Below are 22591 nucleotides of genomic sequence, written 5' to 3'. Positions count from 1 at the left end.
CCTTTTTTTTTTTTTACATCAAAACCAATAAATAACTTATTTCTTTTTTTACAGCGATCATTTAACCACAATTCTCTCTGCATGCCATGCGTCAGGGCGATGGGAGGGGTCTAAATCGCAGCCTATGGCTAGTGCTGATCCCACAGACAACATGATGCACTCACATTCTCTGAAGTGTTGAGTTCAAGACTCCAGAAAAAAGGAGCCACTATCAAATACTTTCAGATACAGTGGGAGGCGTATATGCTTGTGATGTCTGTCGAAGGCTGGCATCAGGATTATACAGCCTGGGAGAGTGTACATGGAGGATGACATGGCAAAACACAGGAATAGGAGCCTGTAGGTAGTGTTGTCACCCTGACACAGGAAGTAGTAAAAAGGACCAAGTACTGGCAGGTTCAACAGGCATTTTTTGGAACTTATAAAAAAAAGATACATACAATAAAAATCCAGCAATGCTATAATCCACAGACAAAAAGGAAATGAGCACTTTTTTTGTTTATGGTTAACATGCAAATTGTATATTCTCCCATTGATCCTTGTCCAGCAATAAAATTACTTTCTTCACAAACATTATGTAAATAAAAGTTTCACCATAGCCCCCCCATGTGCCATAAGCAGCAGTAAGACCGTTATCTGGTAGACTAACCAAGCCAATGCTCCTTAAAAAATGACAGCCGCCTCCTAACTTTTGAGTTTTTCTAGTCTTTCAAATGGAGCTGAAAAAGTATCTGTACTTGTACAAAGTACGGGACTTGGTATCTGTACACCCCTAGTTCTAAGGATCTAGTGGACTGGACACTTTGAAGTACTAAGTGTCTGATATTTGGCATATAACTTCTGTGTACACATCCACCAGTACAGAATGTGCACATTCATTCCTTGAATCACAGTGATCAGGGCTGACCAGCTACTTGGTTAATGGCTAGAGGTTGCCTAGCTCTGTGACAGAAATACAAATATTCTTACTCCATGGAGGTCTAGTATTGACCAAGACCTAAAGTCATATACCATTTTACTGTATGCACCACCTTCTCTGCCAAGTAGAGGACAAAATATAATTGCTAGAAATTGAAAGGGGTTTAGTTTGTTGCCTAATGAGCACCTAAAGTGACACTAAACGAGTTAAATCTTAAAAATACATTGAAGTGCCCTAACTATTAACAAAAATGTATCTTATTTACGTATCACTCAGCTGTACATCCTCAAATCATCTCTGAATTGGTGTCGACGCTGTCCTTCGTTCTGGAGGGTGGCTACTTTTGTTCCCCATGGTTGCTGTATGTGTTGTAAAGTAGCCATTGTGCTGATCTTTTTGAGGTGTACACTGGCGAACATTGTGGGAATCAGTATCATTTTATGTGTCAGGTTTTTTTAGATACTTGTAAGTAATGACGATAGACCTGGGGAGTATGTTTATGGCTTCACAGGCGCCTTTTATAACAATTTTCTGAGATACGAGCCGGCTTCAATCAAAGAATGGCTCACAAACTACTGTGTCAAATCTGAATCTCATTAAGCTTTCATTAGGGAGCTATATAGCACACCTACACAGGATACTGACTACACGCCCCTCTGAGGAAGCCCCATCTGTTTGGGGGGAAACGTGTTAGGGGTAGCGTGTTTTCAGACCTCCCTGGACACCCGAGATCTACTATGCATACGCTGTCGGGTGAATGAAGATGTTCTGCTGCTTGACAGGACTAAGCCAAGTCTGTTTGGACACTGCCGTATCACAGCAGCAGCAAGATCCGTGTGATTTTTAAGCCGAGACCGAGAAAAGCCTGTTGGCTCATGCTGCCTGAACCCATACAGTCTTCCGGTCCAGTGTGTCTCGGACACATCATCTCTGGGATTCTGCCCTGTTCCATCTCGCTGTGTGGCCGAACTTGCTGGGGAAACTCCCCGATTCCTCCACGGATCGGGAATTGTTTGAATCCCGCGGGTCAGTGTCAGTACAAATGAGCTGGGGGAGAGACTCTCAATGAGCCTTTGGATCCAACGTGATGATCTTGTGGAGTTACAAATCAACATAAAGACATGTTTCATTGAAACAGTTTATCCACTTTCAATACGGAACCACACAAGGACTGCTCCTCATCTGAGCCACACACAGAGTGAGTAATCTCCGATACATTTGTATCTACTTTTGAAACACAGCACTTGGGCTTGCATCAGTGACTATCTGCCACTTAGGTGGTTCACGGAGCATCACCCACATTATTTCTAATTGGGTTATCCAGGGGAGGTCGTCCTTTCGTTTTAAATGATTTTAGATGTCTTGTAGTAGGTGATTTAATGTTTTGTGTACTTTTTCTATCTATTAAATATTGCCTTATATACACCATAATTTATCAACTGTGTTACCTGGTTACTAGACAGCTCCATGAAAGGGATTTCTTTGTTTAGGGGTTACATAGTTTTTGATTAAAGTGGTCACTGCTCCATCACTCCAGTGATGGACTACAATCTCATGTTTAGTTTACTAATTTGTATTGTGATTGTAGTCCATCACAGGAGTGAGCTCGGAGCAGTGGCTACTTTACACCACACACAAGGACTAACTGGGTAATAATAAGTGTTTCCTAACATAATGTAAATTTTTCTCAAAATTCATTAATTTTTCCTAATTATAGTAAAAAATAAAAACCCCAGTGGTGATTAAATACCACCAAAATAAAGCTCTATCTGTCCCCACTAAATGGTATAAAATTAATTTCAGTACAGCGTTGCATGACGGAATAAATGTCAGTCAAAGTACTGCAGCGCTGAATACTGAAAAATGGCCTGGCCAGGAAGGGGGTCTAAACACCTGGTCTTGAAGTGGTTAAGATTTAACTCCTGAGTTTAAAAAGGATGAGAGGCATGATGCTTATGAAATGGTTGATGATGGAAATGACATATACCTCTCTTCCTTCTCTCTCAATGAGATGGTACCAGCATATACCCACTTTATCATAACAGATGTAGCTGAAATTCCACCCTCCAAAATCCTCATACTAGTGGTTCACTCACTTTTCTTGGTTGTGCCTGACTCTCTTTGAAACCTCCTGATATAACCAACTCTCCTTGATGAAAGCAACCATACACACAGAGTTCATAGAACAGTTATGCATACGTCCAAATTTCAATCATACAATATTACCATGTGTACCAAGTTGTTTTATTACGGTATTATATACCTATAAAGCAGGTATCTTCTTCATGTTGCCCTCCAATAGCAACCTTCTCTCCTTCTAACAAGGCAAGGACACGCTTGAAATGGCGCTTGTTAACGATCCTCTCATAGTCCGGAGATTCTTTGGGGTTTTCTCCATAATATTCCTAAACAAAAATAAAACGGCCATACTAAATTAAGATTAAAAACTCCATAAAATTCCTGTATTGCTAATCCATAATGTCAAAGCTAGGGGAACTTTAAGTGTTTGATATACTTTATTATCTTTAGTACTAATAAAATAAATTACATTGTTACAATTTTCAAGAAGAAATACGGGCAGAAGAAACCTTAACCCTTGCAGTGGGGCTACCCTGCACTGCAAAGGTAAAGTGCTCGGTTTTGTCTAGGACCTAAAACAAATATATACCCGCCCGAACCACGTTCCCAACTGACAGCTAGACCAGTCCTAACAGTCTCTCTCCCTCTTCGTTCCAGCAGTCTAAGAACCTGTGTGAGTCATCAGGACCAATACAGTGTATTGGACATGAGGAAGCAAAGGGACATTCCATCGCTGGAGAGGAAAAGAGGCCGCAGGGACCGGTCTAGCAGCTAGGTGGGACATAGGTTCGGGTGAGCATCTTTAAAAATTTAGGCTCTAGACGAAAACGAGCACTTAACCTTTACAGTGCGGGGGTAGCCCCACTGCAAGGGTAAAGTTTTCTTCTACACGGAGTTCTTCTTTAAAGTTGTTAATTTTTAATGAGGTAAATATAAAAGATACTGCTAAGGCATATTTATTATTATCAACTGCAGCCAGCAGGTGGACCTCTGCAAGGCCTACCTCTGTAAAGCTTCCCTACTTTCAAGCTGCTGCTGTGGCAAAAATAGATCTGAGAGTCAGAGAAGGGGAAACCAGCTAACAGATACCAATGTCTTAATTCGTGGATTAACACAAGCAGATTCTTTTCAAGTTGTAATACAGGTTTTGTTTTTAGAGATACTTCAACCAACTAAAAAAATATAAAAAAATAAAATGCTTTATACAATAAAAACAGAAACCAGGTTTGTTGCCTGGCTGTGGAATGGGCGTGTGCTAAACATTTGGGGAGGACTGAAAGTTTCTAAAAGGGGGTAGGGGTCTGCCTGCGGAATGTAAATTAATGGAGGGGGGTAGAGTAGTGTTAAGAAGTGATGGAGAGAAAGACATGATGTGTATAGACCTTTTTATTTAATCCTGGGGCTTACACAGATAAGGAATATGTTTTGTGATCATCAAACTGAGTGCTGGTGAAGAGATCGGATTTTAGGGCATGGAATCTCACTCCTGTTTCTTGACACAGGAGTATTTCCAGCTCCATTTTTAAAACAAGTAACGAAGTGTAAAGCACACACTAAATGCGAACAACAAGCTTTCTAGTCACATTTCCAGCTACTTTGATAGATCTGTCTTGTTCTTTTACAACACCCGGATGATACCAATGTGGACCACATTTACTTACTTTTATCGTGTCCTTGATTTTCTCCAGTAGTTTCCCTTGGATGGACTTCTCACACAGGACATAATCGGGAGCAATACATGTCTGACCACAGTTGACAAACTTTCCCCAGGTCACACGTCTACAAATAAAACCATATTAAAGTCAGCTCTGAAAGCAGAGATGAAAGAAGTCATTGAGACCCACAAGCCACATACAATGATGCAACTTGTGAGTTTGGGCGTGCCAGCTTCCATGAGAAGTTTCTGATGGAACGGAATCTTTGTGACAGATTAACTATGAAAATGCAATCTGAAACCAGAAGCTTTATATCAACTGCATATTTTATGATGTAACAACTGGGTGTCACTATTACAGCATAGGCATTACTATATAGAAAAGTAAAATCTAGGCCACGCATGAGCTTGCCTGGATATGACTGCAAGATTTGGCTTTCAGCACAGTTATAAAACCTTTTACCCGGTTCAAGTCTAGAACGTTTTACAATTTGAACCTGTGGCAGCTCCAGTTTAGTCCAATGTTGATATACTGTGTAACCTTGATATACTTGTAAATAAAAAGGTATCCATGCATATTTTAACCCCTTCATGACCAGCGAGGTACAGTGTACGTCGCTGGCATTGGGGCTGTTTAAACAGACTCCCGGCGGAAAAAGCTTGACTGTCGGCTTTACAGCAGAAGCGATTCTGGCGGCTCAGCTGCCGCCAGATCGCTTCTACGGGCGGCCGGTGAACGGGTGTGTCGTCCCCTCTCCCCACGTGTTTCCCGGGCTCCGTTGCCCCTCCGAAGGGCCTGGGACCGGCTTCTTTGGTGTCAGCAGGAAGCTGGGGAGGAGATGGACGAACCAGATTGCATCACTTCCAGTACCATAGCTGTCAGTGCTTGGCTCCTGAAGCCCAGCTATAAGCGATTGAAGTGCGATTTGCACTTCAATAGCTTATGGAGAGTGTAAAAGTGACACTGGGGGTCTTTGGGACCCCCAGCATTACCTTAAAAAAGAGTACCTGTCACCACCATCTGCTATCACATGGGGGGCTTGCAAGCCCCCCATGTGATGGCAAAGTTAAAAAATAATAAAATATATATCTGTTTTTAAAATTAAATGTAAAAATAATTAAAAATGTTTTGTTTTTAAAGTCCCCCGTGAGCATGCGCGTCTTCACGTAAACACACATCGGGTGTGCCTACGTATGATAACGACGAACGCGCTACACATGTTGGGAATTGCCGCACACGCCGGAGTGAGAGCAATAATTCTACGGCAAGTATTTTTGGGCATCTCTAAACTGATGACCTGTGGGGGCTTTTAAAGTGTCATCTATGGACTTTTTGGCGCCGTTCCACGGACGCACACAATTTTTAACATGGGCATGTTGGGTATCCATTTACTCGTTGTAACCTCATCTTTTATATTGTAATAAACAAATGGGTATTTTATTGTGTTTTGGGGCATTTTTCACTAAATTTTGGGGTTTGATGAAGGAGTTGCGCTAATGTCGTGCAACATAAAAATTTGCAACTGCCACCATTTTATTCTATAGGGTCTCAGCTTTCAGAAAATATATACTGTTTGGGAATTTTAAGTAATTTTCAGGCCTAAAATGTGGAATATAAAATGGGTGCAAAATTTTTTAAAAAAAGGACTCAGTCATGAAGGGATTAAACCTGGACCCAACGCAAACAGCTATATACGCAGTGGAAATATAGGAGAGATTTTTTACTTGCCAAAGAGTTTCTATTCATGTCCATCCATTTCTAAGATATACATCGTCCTACCACACAGCACAGCCAGGTCAGGGGGCAGCCATATTTGCCTATTACATACTTGTGCTTTACTTCCTGATTTGCAGTGTCATACACTGAGTGTGCTTTACTGCTTCTTTCCACAATGTAAGCCCAGATTGACTTACTCAAAACAATGCACTCCTATATAGCTGATATCAACTCAACCGTTGTTAAAATGCAGAAAACACAAAAAAGGGACAAAATCCACTAGACTCATTGGTTGCACATTCCAGAGCCTGGAAAAAGTTGGCTATTGTCATGGGGATTTGTGCATTATTACACAGGATCAAGGCTGAGTATCTGACCTCAAGATTTAAAGATCACTGTTCCAAGTCTTTCCTCCTTTGGAGTCCAGTCCTGTGCCGGTGCTTTTATTAAAACGGTGATGGTGCCTGTGTTCAAACTGTACATGGGGAATGAAGTAGGCTAGACAGAAGGCAAGAGCTGCAGCCTGCTAATACCATTGGGCCTTGGGGTAGTCAGGCAGTGAGTACAATATAAGATCAAGGAATGATAAGGTTACATGGCCACGGTCTAAATTGGCCCTGGTACGTGTGTAGTTATACACATGCATGTGAGATACAGACCTTCGATTGTAAGGTCCTTAGAGGGCAGTGACTGATGTCATTGTACAGTATGTAAAGTGTTGTGTAAATAGTCAGGATGATGACACACACAGAAATAAAAAGACTAGTGAATTAGATAAAGGAAATCATATGCATTTAATGCACAATTCTGGCAAACTGGACACAGGTCCTTACTGCATATTTTTTTAGATGTACCTTTGAACTATGTGTGGATTATGACCCTAAGAGCAGCACATCAGCATGTGCTCATTAAAAGAAGATTTTGCAAAAAGGTAGAAAGGATAGAGTACACAAGGCTATCCTACCTTTGATCTTTATTCTCAGCAACAGAATGCACTCACTCACCTGGCAGCAATATCAATAACACAGTCCTTATCAATATAACATGGACTCTTCCCCCCGAGCTCAAGGGTCACCGGAGTCAGATTTTTAGCAGCTGCGGTCATGATTATTTTGCCAACAGCAGTATTGCCTGTATAGAAAATGTGATCAAATCTTTGTTCAAGTAGCTCTGTTGTTTCTGGCACTCCACCATTCACCACAGGGTACAGGTCCTTCAAGAAAAGAAAAAACAAAACAGTAAGCATGTGGATAATTTCCAATATATTTACTGAAAGCAAACAAAAAAGGTAGAATACTACATACTACTCTCTCAGATACATATATATATATATACACACACACACACACTCACACACACACACACTCACACACACACACACTCACACACACACACACTCACACACACACACACTCACACACACACACACTCACACACACACACACTCACACACACACACACTCACACACACACACACTCACACACACACACACTCACACACACACACACTCACACACACACACACTCACACACACACACACTCACACACACACACACGCACACACCGGATTCACACCTAAGCAGTAGTGTTTCACTCTCCCTGGACGCACGGTCAAATGAATCCGAAAGCAGACTGTACGCGTGATTGACAGATCCATCATTTAGATGTGTTTTTAAGAGCACAAAGATGAATAATGCATGTGATGTTGTGCATTACCATTCATTCTTATGAGGATAAGGGCAAGTTCACATGTCCAGACCAGACCCGGACCAGAACAATTTTTGTCTGCACCTGAATGGCATCTCTGGGCTCTGTTCACACCAGTGCAGTCCATTCCGGTGCGGGGAAAAAAAATGCTGCACGCACTATTTTTTCTGGTCTGGAACGCACCAAAATGCGTGTAAACGCACTGGACTGTACCTGAAAGCCCTTTTTAAGCATAAAAACCCCCCAAAAAAACAAAACACGTCAAAAGCGCACCAAAAAAATGCACTGCGTTTGCAGCTCTGCTACAGATTTGGTCTAAAAAGACATGGAGTAAAACAACAGTATTCACTGTTTTCAAATAAAGCTGTGGGCTATATATCCACTGGTGTCAATCCCCTTCACCACAACCCTAGCATTCAGCTGTGACTGGGACAATGTGTAACTGCACAAGACAGTTGTGCAGAATTTCAAACTGGAAACCCGTCGTGCAATTAGCTTTTCAAAAACCAAGATATACCTTATCCAAGTACTGAGGAATAATTTTCTCCAAAACTTTGGCTGTGTGTTCGCTGACTTCAGAAGGTTTGATGACCACAGCGTTACCTTTTTAGATAAAGAGGAGCAAAACATAAATAGCACCCGGTATCATGGACACATCCACACAGAGGCACAGCAGAACACTTTCATTTACAAAAGCTTTTCAAAATGAATGTAACAGTTATAGAATCAAAGCAGAAGTGAAGGCATGTTTGATAAAAAAATAATTTAAAAAAGCCCCATGGAGCCTTTAGCCATAATATGCTAGTAAGTGCAGCATATTAGCATGTTATGGGAGCTTTACCATCTTCTCCCTTCTTCCACATTCGGCGTCTTTGGCCCTTTTGATTGGCCGGCATGATGCAACTGCTGCGCATGGGAGTTACTTCATCTCGTCTGTGCACCGAGCATCACATGCACGGCTCAGCATACAGAAAAAAAAAATGATTGCTGAAATTAGAAAGGAGCTTTTATGGCAGAAGAGACTACACAGACTACCATTTAGCAATTTTTTAGGGGAAAGCTTCACTTTAAAATATGATATTTGCTGTTTGATCCCCAAATCTATGAACCTTGTGTAGAACTGTGTTAAGAAGGTAACCACTGACAATTTCTCTGTGGCCCAACTGTGGTGCATGGGTTTGGTGTTGGGGAAAAACTGCTTTGGGTAGACGGAGGCCCCAGAAACTCCATTTAGTGGTGCCATGAGTCATATTTAAAGCCACACACCCGGCAGTATAATAATTTACACACTGTACAGAGTATGTACATTTTTATAAAGCTGTGTGTTATATGCAGAGGGCTGCTGCAAAGTAGAAAAAAATTACCTTGCAGCATTATTATTATAATACAGGATTTTTATAGCGCCAACAGTTTGCGCAGCGCTTTACAATACAAGGGAGGACATTACAATCACAATACAATTAAGGACGAGATGGTAAGGAGGGCCCTGCCTCTTAGGGCTTACAATCCAAAAGGGAGGGACAAGTGATACATTAGGAGGTAGCTGTGTGGGGATGAACTGTTTGCACAGAATACACAGCTTATGGACACTAAAGAGAGGAAATGATGCTTCCCAAGCAGTACAGAGCTCCGGTTGCATCACCCACCCCTTTCCTTTATCCTACATTCACAAAAAGGTCTAATTTTTTTCTAAAGAATACAAGATATTCTGTGATTAAAAGGAGGAGAGGAGAGGAGGGATCGGAAACCTAGATCAAAGAATCTGCCTCCTATAAATATTGATCATGAGAATCAAGTTAATCAGTTAAAACAATTTTAGTTCAGACAGGGGGTCGTCTTATAAACCGGGTACTATACTCGTCTTATATGACGAGTATAGCCCAACACCTATATTTTAACACAAAAAGTAGGGGGGGGGTCGTCTTATACACCGGCAAATACGGTAGATTTAAGATAGAAATATACGAACAACATTTCTGTACCTGCTGCAATGGCGCCCACTACAGGCTGCAAGCAAACCACAAATGGGTAATTCCACGCTCCGATGACCAGGACAACTCCAAGAGGCTCATAGTTAATGTACGCTTCATCTGATATGGTCATTAAAGTCTTTTGAACATGTCGGGGTGCTGCCCAATTGTGGAGATTGTCAATAGTCAATTCAATTTCACCCAAGAGCCCCAATATTTCATATGAGTAAGCACTTAATTCATTCTGGAAAACAGAAAAAAACTGCTTAGAACATTAGGCCTTAATTATTTATATATCATATATCAGCATTATCCCTCCTTTAAACCAGAGCCAATATAAAGCATTGCCTACTTTCATCACCTTTGGATTATAAATATTAATTTTACAGAATCTATATAGGTCCAACAGTTGGCACAGCACTAACGCTTTCCACTTCTTGATAAGGCAAGTACATCCCTTTAGGGGCAAACTTAAGTGTTAGGAATAGGGATGCACCGATACCAAGTACAGTACGCGGTGCAAGTACAAGTACCGATACTTTGAGCGCCAACTTTGAGCGCCAAGACTAGACTGGAGAAAAATGTAAAAGTTAGGAGGCAGCTTTCATTTTTAAAAAGGAGCACACGGAGCTCCTGGGATTTGTACATCTCTGTTTTAATGTACAAGTTTATTTTTATAAATATAACTACAGGGATGCACCAATACCATTTTTGTGAGTACAGGTACTGGTACTTGCCCAAGTACTCACAAGTACGGGTACTGATACATTTTTGTTTATTGTCATGTGACAGTTTTTCTAAAACAATACAGACTAATGAATTCAGGACAGTGGTGGAGCGCCAGAGCCAGGTCCCAGCTGCAACCCTGGTAGTTCATGAAAATGCCAAGTATCGGCACTGGTACTCAAAAAGTATCGGTGCATCCCTAGTTAGGAATAAGGGTAAAAGGTTCAGTTAGGGTATGGACGTATTTTAACATTAAAAGGAACTATGGGGTACACCTTTTTTGCATTTTAAATAGCAGATAAGAAAATAGTTTTCTTATGATACAGGAATACATTTTGCAATGTACGCCTGTAATCAAAATTGCACCATAAGCTTACAATTCAGTGTAATATAATATGGATGGGGCTAAGCTTTGTGCTGAGAAGCGATCCCGACAATACTGTCTGGATCCTCCTCTCCCATTGAAGGATAGCCGCTTGTAGGAGCTGCTGTGTGTTCATGAGAACTTGTAGAGCGCAGCAGCTCAGGGTAAATTTTATCAGAATTAACACTTGCACATCCAACCTGCAGTTTGTCTTTCTGCTCTCTTCAGACAATACACATACCACATCGGCAGTAAGACCCATCAGTTCAGCTTTGTTCTTGCCCCACCTCTCCTTCACTCGTCTTTAGCTCTTCTTCTCCCTATGTATCTCCCAAGACAGCAGGGGGGAGGAGGGCTTAGTGAACTGGCGGTCTTAGTGCCGATGTGATATGTGTATTGTCCGGAGACAATAGTGAGGAGGAAAGGGGGAATGAAAGACAAACTGCAGGATGGATGTGCAAGTGTCCATAGACCTGTCACCTGACGTGAATAAACTCTGATAGGATGTGCGCTCAGCGTCTGCACGGGTTCTCATGAACGCACAGCAGCTCCTACAAGCTGTCGCCCAATGGCAGAGGAGGATCCAGACAGTATTGTCAGGATCTCTTCTCAGCACAGAGCTCAACCCCGCCCCCAGTATATTACACTGAATTGTATGCTTATGGTGAATTTTTGATTACAGGAGTACATAGCTTTAAGTGAGAGTGTAAATATTAGCATCAGTGTACTGCTCTAGGTTATGTGTTAGGAGTGTTATTAGAGCTACAGCCCAAACTGTTTTTTTTTTAAGTTCTGGAAAAAGAGGGGATAGGTTCAAACACCTGCTGGGCTCTTGCTGTCTGGGCCTTAGACACTTACCCTCACTTGCGGTCACAGTCTCACCAGACATAATGTAAGGGAAAGTCTAGAGGGAAACACAGTAATAAAAAGCTGACTGGCGTTTCAGCCTCCCACTACTCAGTGCAGTAAGTGATGGGAAATGTCGCCTACACAACCCCAGACTGCAGTAACACATAAGTTTTACCCATTTCCCACTCTTAAAAAAAAAAAAATTGAGGCCCCTAGTCACACCAGATCCATTGTGATCGTTTTTTCACAATGGATGTCAATGGAAGGTAACCCAAAAAATAAATGGGTGTGAATGGGACCAGTTCACACCACTCTGTTCTGTTGCATTGAAAAAAAAAAAAATAAGTAGGAGCATGCTCTACACAATGGAATGGAAGTTAAAAAAACAAAAAACTGTTTTTCCACCAAGTTTTAGTAAAAGAGACTTCCACTGATTTAAAGCGACACTAAACTCAGAAGTTAAAAAATAAATATAGCATATTAAATTACTTTGTACCTTATTTTGTCATTGTTCAGCTCTAAATGCTCCGAAATCCATTTTATTTTTCCCCAGCCACAACTTCCTGCCAGAGGATGGCTACTTTTCTTCTCCATGGTCCCTATGGCAGTTGAAAGGTAGCCACCCTCTGTGCTGGTTCATGTGAAGGACTACAACATGCTGGGGGCGGGTCTTCTGTCTCCGCCCACACATCCTCCCTTGTAGACTCTGCAAGGAGCTGGGATTTCTTCAGCTCTCCCACACTAATATATGATCTGTGATTTCTCTCCTCCTGGCTCACCAAGGAGGGAGTGTGGCTGGAGCTGCTTGTGAGGAGATTCATTTTGTGAGCTAGATTAAAAGTAGTCACTCGCACTCCATGATATTAAAGTCAATGCTGTTTATTGACTGAGATAACACAAATCTCCTTAGCGACATTGTGGTCCCGTCCTCAGGCAAACAGAGAGTGGGTCAAGCAACAAAATCAAACAATAAATACAGGTGAAACAAAATCAAACCACCAATCACAATGCAGTTAATACCTCCTCCTCTGACGTCCTAATGACGTGATTCACACCATGCTGCCCAGGTGCAATTAGCTATATGCTGAACACATGATACAGATGCATGCTGGTAAAATATCTTGTCCGTAGTGGTGATCTTGCATTGCCCGAGATCTACCTGCTTTTTTCCGATCCGTGTCATCCATGGATCTGAGTTGCTTCCTGCTGGCTGCTCATGTCTAGGGGACCGGCTCTCACAGTGTACGCGCAGTGAGTTGTCTGCGCATATATATTACCAAAGATCATTGTGCCGTCCGTCAGTCAATGAGTGTCAGGAACCCGGGTCAGGTGACCGATCACAAGCATTGCCCAATTACCTAGCAACCAAATCGGTCACCTGAGTGGTGTAGACCCCTAATGCCCAAGCGCTGGCCCTTTTAGCCATTATCATGCAGCCTTCAGGATCCCTGCAGGCACTATTCTATGTTTTGGTGCTTACTCAGGTCAGTGAAGGAAACATATTGCTGCCCATCTCTTTGTTTTTCTCTTGTATTTTATAATGGATCTCACTGAGAGAAATATCGTTTGTGGCACAAGTCATTTTTAAGGGGGCTGTAGAGAGCACAAATGAAGATGCACTAATTTGAAAGAGCAGTCAGGCCAGGTTCACACCCGGGCGATCCGTGACCACGCGGCAATCGTACACAAAACCGTTTTGCCCTCCAACGCTGATCACACTGGCGATGCCATTAATTTCTAATGGCACTCCAGTCGCACCAGGCAGATTGAGCGGTTTCCCGCCACGATTCCGCCTGAGCAATTGTTTAAAAAAACCCCCAATTAAATCAATGGGGCCATGTGGCAACCACCTTGTGCAACCGTACACGATTGCACGATCACGCGATGCATCGCTCAAGTCTGCACCAGCCCTCAAAGTGATCTCTAGCAGTCTCATGTGCTACAATCATTGACCATCTCCTGAAGCATATCCCCAGCTTTCAACTACTCCTAAAGCATGTTTGCAGTGTCCGACCATCTGTTGTTGCATGTTAGCCACATTTGAAGCCCCCTATATCAAGTACGTTGACCACCACTGGTGTAGACTGTTTGATACAGAGAGAGGGCATGCACCCACAGCTAGCCAAACCTGTATAGCAGTCCACAGCTGTGAGCACTTTGCTCTTCAGTATATTAATGCTGGATGACAATTACATTTTTCTGGTTGGAATTTTGCCATATTCGTCAACTGTTGGACTAGCTCATTGTACCGAATTTCATTTTTTTGAAGTTTGAGGAAGTGAAAATGACACTTCCATGACTTCTCATTATCTAAAACACTAGAGGCAACACAAAGCAAACTGTACTACCATTTACACACTTCTATTTCCAAGCCATATTTTGTACAATTTACTACAGAGGTGTTAGCTGGAATATTGCGCCTGTCTCTTCTATTGAAGATCAGAATAATTTTTTGACTTGTCTGACTACATGACTGAACGATCTGATTGGCTGATGCGGGCATAGAACATCATTCTTTGAACCTTTCAAAGAGTGTGATGGTGATCTAAGCACAGCAAACAATCAAGGTAATACTTGACTTACATTTTCATCATTTTTACATCAAACTAGAATGATGAAGTGTTGTGTAGAATCAGAATTTCTTTTAGTACTACACAATTGAATAAATGTAGAAATGTTAATGAGCTGGGAAAATCCTTAGATCTGCAGGCATCTTTTTACAGTACAGGAAAGCAAAATTGAAATGTATTACACTACCAAAGACTAACATCACATGAAACTGTTAGGCAATAGTCTTGACCTCTATGCATTGTGACAATGAACAGTAAATAAACCACATACCTTGTGCAAGTCTGCTATCAAGGCTTTCTTTATCTCAGCCTCATTTTCATTGATCATTCTTTTCACAGCCTGGAGTTGCTGAAGACGGAAATCCAATGACCGCGTTTTTCCGGTGTTAAACGCCTTCCTTGCTCTGTCCACAATCTGTTTCATCATGATGTTCTGTAAGGCTAAAAGGAGTAGCAGATTTAAATGGTGAAGGACCCATTTAATTGGAAAAGAACATGTTTGCAATCATATTTGCCAAGTGGATGCTAAACTAGTAAAATATTATATGGCTAAATGAACGTTTCAACTTCGGGCATCGCCACAGCAGATGTATCCACGAACCAGGTTTCAACCCCCACACTTTGGACATTTAGAATTTTACCCCGAGTCCTATCCTATGTAGGAATTCAGGGGTCTGGTATGTTCTATGTACGATAAAAAGCGGCCTTAATTTATGCAATGCAGATGGTGAAACTAGATGGATTGAAAGCAGCGCCTCCCCCCAAAGGGCTTCATCCAGAAGCCCCAAATCCATTTACATTTCATAGGAGATTTATTCAGGACCCCAGGTAATAAATTCACATACATCTTTGAGATCAAACCTCTCATCATAGTTGTATCAAAAAATGTATCTATAACTGCATTTACATTAATACAAACCTCACGCACACCTGGATGTACCGTGTAGGTACCGTTTACCGTATAAAATTGAGCATTTGGTAGCAAAAAGCTTGCCTGTAACTGTTGAAAGGAGCACAAAGTACCCTGATCATAGATTTGCGCCAATGATTCAATCCCCATTTCCTTCCATATTCCAGATCCCTGGAGTTTTTTTACCTCGTACAGTACCCCATTATCCCATATCGGAGTGTATTTTGTAAAGTCAGAAATATCCAATAACCCCTTAATTGATTTCCACATTTTACCAATTAATCTTAAAGTGGGGAGATTTGAAAATTATTTCAAAAATAAATAAGGCATCTTTAGGTCTAATTCACACCAGATGAGTTGGGGCTGAGCTGGCCACCTTTTCCAGCACAGTTTTAACACACTGACAAGGCAATAGCTTTATTTTCAATGGTCGCAGTTCAGTGCACGCAGTACTTTTTTCAGTGCATAGAGGCGCGACGTGGTCCAATAGTATCGCATTGCGCTGTGGCTGTAGAACTGAATAAAAAGTCATTTGTGAATTCAATAAAGTCCTATTAAAAAAAGGAAACAATGAGATGAGCTGGCATCAGCATATCTGCTAGTTTCTCGCACCGCACACCAGAGGCTGTGCATTTAGTGCGGCTTGCTTGAGTCAATCCAATACAGTCAACAAAAAGATATGTGCACAATTTTGTGCTTTTCCAGATCTGAGGCCCAATAACAATTAATTTGCGTTAACCAACATGCTCTATTACCCATCCAGGTTTTGTGATCCTACACGCGCGGCTACAATGAAACCTTCTGTTTCTGTAGAAGGAATTTGCCAGGACTTAATCTGGGAGATGCCACTGATACCTCAATCTTATAAGTGCAGGCTCTGGAGCTTTTATGGTCACTCTGTAGTGCAAAGTACTGCAATCAGGCAGACACAATGCAATTAAGCTTGCCAACCATCAGCCAGAACAGAAAAATGTAAGTCAACCCTAATGCTACACTAAAATCTGCCAGCAAAGCTATACGTGCAAAGAGTTTATATACACCAAATGTTCAGGAGGAATCTTCTAGTGAAGTCCACAGGGAAAATTACACTTCCAGGGGTGTTGATCCCCTGGGTTCTCCGGGGCTTTTACTGGTTGCTTCTGCTGACCTCCAGATCAATACAGATTGGGTCAGAACAAGGGACCCAGGAGACTAACACTCCCAGAGTCATTTTTTTTTCCTCACAGTACTTCAGCAAAGAATTCTCATAAATGTGGTGGTGCTTAGTGGCATGGGCAGCAGAAAAGGTAAGAATTAAAAAGTCTTCTTCTACAGGTATGGCTTTGCTGGCAAATGCAAAAATTGTGACAGTCACTTTAAGAAGAATTTTACCAGTAAACTAAAAGGTTCATAAAGTGTTCTGTGCCATTTTTTTTTTTAAACAAAGTGATCACACAAGTCAATAAAAACACATGTCTGGCTGTCCAACATAATAAGACCCTGCTACATGACTGTTCTACACAAGCCTTCCTCCACCCCATGCGCCAGTTTTCTTAACGCTCATGCAGCCTGGCGTCCCAACCAATCAGGAAGCCCAGTGCCACATCATGACTCACCTCCCGGCTTCCTGATTGGTCAGGAAGCCAGGCTGCCTAGCAGCAAGTGAAGACGGCTTCCTAGCCAATCAGGAAGCCAGGAGGCAAGTAATGAGCCGTCTACCTGATCGGTCAGGAAGCCAGGCAGCCTCAGCAACTGAAGCCGGTATTCTTTCGATAGAACACCAGCTTCCCAGTGAGTCAGGAAGCCGGGGCATGATCTGCCACCCGACTTCCAGATAATCTGGGCACACTGCACCGGTGAGTACCAAAAAAAACGATTTCGGTACTCGATACCGAAAAAACGGTATCGGTGCATCCCTAAAAAAATCACCCCTGCTTGTCATGGTTTCTAGTTATGTAGGGTTTGAAGGGTGAATCCAGGACACCTTGTCATCATGCTTCCATACATTACAGATACTTATTTAACCTTGTGTTTATTTCTGGATTAAAAAGCATTATGAATTCTCGGTAATATAAGGATGATTTATTTTTTCCACTACAAGATAGAATATCTTTGACTTGTCTACTCATCCCTTACATCACAGCTCTTACCTTTGACACAGATTTAGCACATACCTTAAAAACTGATAAGATACCCTTATCATCCATTATACTGTATATACTATCCAAAGTTCAAGACAAATGTGATGATGGTGGTATAATGAAAACCTCTTTACTCACAAGACAACGAGTTATTAAAGGGAAACCCTTCCAGCAAATATAATTACCAATGAGCAACTATCTGTCAAAAAGCCTCGTTTGGCTGTATAGTTTGTAAATATAAATGTACACAGAGGTAACCATATTTGCTCTTTACATAATGTAGGCTGTGCTTCTTGCTGAGTAGTAGTGTACAGTAAATGAACAGCACTGCTTTTCCTCTTAACGCAAGGTCTGACCTGAAAACAACAAAAACTAAAGCCAATATAAGTAATTATATCAAAAAACAAACTTTCACCTCCAGTCTAGGAGTCCCGATTACAGATGAGCGTGTTTGCTATATCTTCAACAAGATGTTAGCAGGCTTGCAGCTCGCTGAAAGATGGATTTACATCGAGAGAAATATGGGACTGCTGACTGCCTGGCTGACTAATGGCCCAGAACAAGCATTTAACTTACAAAGTCAAATTGAAGCTAGAACTCACAATCATCATTTTTCCAGGGCTCAGAAAGATTTAAAGCCACTTAATCAGCAAGACAGGCAGGCAATTGGTATTTTTTAGGCTGAACAAGCCATATTCTCTGAGAAGAGGTCTACCCTAAACACACAGCAGTGCTCCCATAAAAACAGACCAATAGCCAAAATGTTCTTCGTTAGTGGCTTCACAAAAATGTAACGCAGCAAATTATCTTAAAGTGACATTAAAGTCAAAAATCTGTTTCCCTCCCCCCAATGTTAAAGCACTTACCTTAAATGAGGTCTCTTAATCCGATCCTCTTCTTCTTTCCTGTCGTTTTCATCTGTCCGTCCAGCGTTGCTGCGGGTGTCCGATCCAGCGCTGACTCCTCTGTCCTTGCTGGCACTTCCTGTCCCACGGTGTCTGCATGCGGGTGCACAAGTCCATAGACTTACCTTGTGTCTCTCCTCGCGTCCCTGCTGAAAATGTGAACTGTGCATGCACCCGCCCGAGAATTTTCACATTTTTGGACGGGAGCGCGCGGGGATGACACAGGTTAGTATTAACCCTTTTCAAAGCATTTTTTTAAACACTTTTTGCATATATCTACTGCTCGCTAGCAGTAGATATATGCCCAAAAAAAAGGAGGGTTTAATAACCCTTTAAAAGGAGAACTATGGGGTCAGTGTTTTTCCCCATAGTTCTCCTTAGGGTAACGGGAGGACACAAACTAGCGTCCTCCCGTTACCCTAAGCTCAGTATACCGCGAGCTGACACGCCGGAGCGGATCCCGACCTGGACGTCGGGATCCGCCCAGCTGCGTGAGTGACAGCTGGCTCTGCCTATCTAGAGGCAGAGCCAGCTGTACCCGCCCCCTCCCCCGTCCGTTCCGCCAGTCAGTGCTGGAGGATCGGAGGGGGGAGAGGGGAATCCAGACCCTCCCCCTGTCACTGCAGAGAGCTGTGACAGGATCGAGAGGTGAGGGAACCCGGTATGTGTTCGCTAACCTCCCGATCTACTGAGCCGACCTGTGACAGTCTCATTGTCACAGCTCGGCTAGAACTATGAGATGAGTGGAAATCACTAATCTCATAGTTCTCCTTTAAAGCGGAAGCAAACCGCTTCGTAATTTTTTTGTTTTTGCACATAAAGGCACACTTACTTTACATGTGTGCCCTTCTCCAGCGCTGTCAAATCCATCTTTGGTCCTCAGCTCTGTCCTGGATCACCACCAACACCTCCAGGTTCTCAGAAGTCCCCTTTGACCATTGGGTGGCCACTGATGATGTAACTTCTGGGCACAGGAGGTACATCTTTCCCAGTACTCTTAGAAGATGCTGTAAATGGACTATGTGTGTACACTGCACGGTGGATGCGCCATACAGCATACATAAAACAAACAAAATCTCTGGCAGAGAGAGGAAAAACATTTTTGGCAGAAAAGACTTTGCATGTCTCTTCTGCCAAAAATCCCAACCTCCCAGCTGTTATTTACTTTTTTCACTTTACTTCCGCTTTAACACTGGCAACACACAATACTATGTGTGTCGCAGAGCCAGAACAGCTGAGGGCAGGTTCTATGCGAGACAGAGGTTCTGACTGGTTTCCTTGATAGTTAGGCCCTTTTTACATGGCGTTCCGTTCAGATCCACCGGTCACTTTTTTCAGGCCGAGCTAAATGGAAGCTCAATGTTAGTCTACGGGCAGGGAGATGCATGTAGAACGATTACCTCAGAGTCCATTCAGGTCTGAAATAAAGAACAGAAAATGTCTGCATCTATTTTCATTTTTCTGGATCTAAACGTGACCGATTGGAGGTAAGCGGATGTAAATGGACGCACGTCTGTTTACATCTGCCTGCTCGTAGACTTAACCTGGGTCTGTTCAGCTCTGTGGAATAAAAACTGAACGAACACATGTCCAGTTCGGCTCAGATTCCCCAGGGGTTCTGTTCTTGGATCCTCTGCTGAGCAGAAGGCACTTTGCCGATGTGAAAGGGTCCTTAGATAAGTGAAGGAGGAGAAAGGCAGATTCTTATGACAGAGCAGTGGTTTTACAGAACTGCTGTCTGCCAGGTGATCACTGTCACGACAAAACACCAGCTTACAGTAAATAAGTTCATCTCCCAGCACCTTTGAAGTAAACCTGTTATGAAAGAAACATAACAACTGCCACCACTGACCTCTCCTGCGGGAATTGTTAGTTACGTATTCTTCTCTTTATTCACATTTTTAAAGCCATACCCTTCCCTCCCTAAAGATTTACATCAGAGCTTTGGACTTAATAAAAGCACATAGGCTTGGTGGATTTAAGAACAGAATTCCCTTTCAGGTTTCCAGAGTCTTCTCTCCCTAACCTATGAATTGCACTGCTTGAAAACAAAAGAACACCGCCCATCCACAGCTCAAAGAGCAATTAGAAACCAAATAAAGGGCTAGTGATCGTAGAAGAAAAAAGAAAGTACTGCCACTTTAAAGCTTTAAGGTGGTGCAATAGGATTATATAGATCTCTATATCACATACTTACATAACAGGCTCCCACTGACTAGAAATACAGATTGGTTTATTTATTGTGTTTTAAGAATACAGATTGAATGCATGCCATACTTTCTCTGCCAGGCACGCCTACTCTTCCCCATGGTTATTTCCTGGCTTGTGTCCAGGGCTGCATTTAGAATACCCTCGGCTCATCTGTGTGACGCCCTTTTGCACAAGCTGCACGTTATGTGATTATTTCTCTAAAAATGAATGCTCAAATGTGCAACTGGAAAAAGTATGAGGTCTGCTTTACCTGCAAAATGTATTTATAACTGTACTGGCCACCATACAAGGGAGAAGAGAGATGGATTTATCCTGAACTGTAAAGAGCCTTCTGACTCCTCTCAATGTTTACTCTCCCCCGGACATTCGCCTGCTGAATAAAAGTGACCCTGTCAGCTTGCAACAGAGATCCAGATCAAAGGTCCCTGCAAAAGAAGCATGCTGGTGTGCTCTGAAAAAAGTAGGATGGGTTGCTTTTTTAGGCATCTTGTTGTAACACACTACGCAGCATTACGACATACTGCAGTGCATAGAGGTGAATGAAATGTGACATTTCAATTAAGTTCGAAAAAAAGTAAATCGTGTGATGAATGATAATAAGGCATGACACTGCCTCTAATCAATACACGCCAGTGGGTGCATGTTATACAGAGTATATTGTGCACCTGCTGGTGCGATCTTTACACTCACCTTGCCTGTGTATCCTATCTGCCCCTCTAGGACATCCGACACATCCTGGAGTGTCAGACACCTGTGTCCGCTGCCACGTGCTGTGGTCCCCTCCTCCATCTAATACATCAATGTAAAGTCCTGTACCGATGCAGCGGTTGGAGGAAGAATCCATAGTACGCAGTAAAGCCCCATTCACACTTGAGCAAAAACTGGGCACTTTGAAGTGCGTTTAGGAAACGTATTAAAAAAACAAAAAACCAACAACTCTTTTTTTACCAGTTAGTCACTCCTAACAGCTGGGCAAAGGCACAGTTATCCTTAACGCTTACGTGCATTAAAACGCAGAGAAAAAACAGAAAGTGGCAGATTTTCCTACATACATTACTGTTCACATGCTTGTCACAGGTTCAGGGCCCCATTGAAATCAGTAGGGACATGTGGAAAGACAAAACGCGTTTGTACTATGCTCAGGTGTTAATGGGGCCTCAGGGCCCAATCACAACATATCCAGTGCGGGGCCCGGCATGCACTGGATCGCCCGCACCGGAACGCAAGGTACAGGAATGGCCTCCGTTCCGGTGCAGTGCGATTGGAAAAAATGCTGCCTGATTGGAAGAAATGCTGCATGCACTTTTTTTTCCGATCGCACTGCACCGGAACGGAGGCCATTCCTCTACCTTGCGTTCGAGTGCGGGTGAGGGGCGTGTCTGCGGTAGCATTGACATGAATGGCACCAATATGCCCTCGCCAGCCCCAGAACGCTGCCTGGCCTGATCTATGTGATCCAGTGCGTTCCAGGCTTGAACCGTGCCAGAGCGCACTGGATATGGTGTGACTGGGTCCTAAAGGGCTTCCATCAGTGTTGCTGCTACAATACTGAAAACAAAGGAGGGGCGGGAGACATGGGCCACTAGAAAGGTGGGTATAGTACCTCTTCTTTCGCAGGGACATTCCATTTGAAGGCTGACAGGGTCCCTTTAAATCAGAATTCCAGCCAAAAATAACAAGATCAGAAATAATTGTCCCAATAAAGGATAAAAGTAACAAATCCAACTTTTGCTGCAATATACACTTTCAATGCAGAAACTTCCCCTGCAGCATTTTCTCCCAGTAGATAGCCTCTGATGGCCAGCATCATTCAACCCATTTCCTCTGAGCCCAGGTCATCCTATCCACCCCGGCCTATGACTTGAACATTGAAAGGAGAAGTAGCAGAG

General features: G+C 42.6%; 1 protein-coding gene across 2 annotated transcripts in view; it reads right to left on the bottom strand.

Annotated features, from left to right (window-relative positions):
* The window catches only part of ALDH3A2 (aldehyde dehydrogenase 3 family member A2), a 35153-nt gene that overhangs the window by 11688 nt on the left and 874 nt on the right, over window positions 1-22591 (bottom strand). For both annotated transcript variants that reach the window (XM_018561454.1, XM_018561455.1), the window contains exons 2-7: window positions 14828-14997; window positions 10060-10291; window positions 8595-8680; window positions 7374-7582; window positions 4660-4777; window positions 3183-3324 (exon numbers count right to left, since the gene is read on the bottom strand). In XM_018561454.1, the coding sequence (XP_018416956.1) occupies window positions 3183-3324; window positions 4660-4777; window positions 7374-7582; window positions 8595-8680; window positions 10060-10291; window positions 14828-14983 (943 nt within the window). In that variant the 5' untranslated portion in view covers window positions 14984-14997. The remainder of the gene's footprint in view (window positions 1-3182; window positions 3325-4659; window positions 4778-7373; window positions 7583-8594; window positions 8681-10059; window positions 10292-14827; window positions 14998-22591) is intronic.

This window comes from Nanorana parkeri, unplaced genomic scaffold (genome assembly GCF_000935625.1).
Source record: "Nanorana parkeri isolate BGI_ZX_2015 unplaced genomic scaffold, ASM93562v1 scaffold525, whole genome shotgun sequence".
NCBI classification, from domain to species: Eukaryota; Metazoa; Chordata; class Amphibia; order Anura; family Dicroglossidae; genus Nanorana; species Nanorana parkeri.
This window is presented reverse-complemented; position numbering and strand designations above follow the sequence as displayed.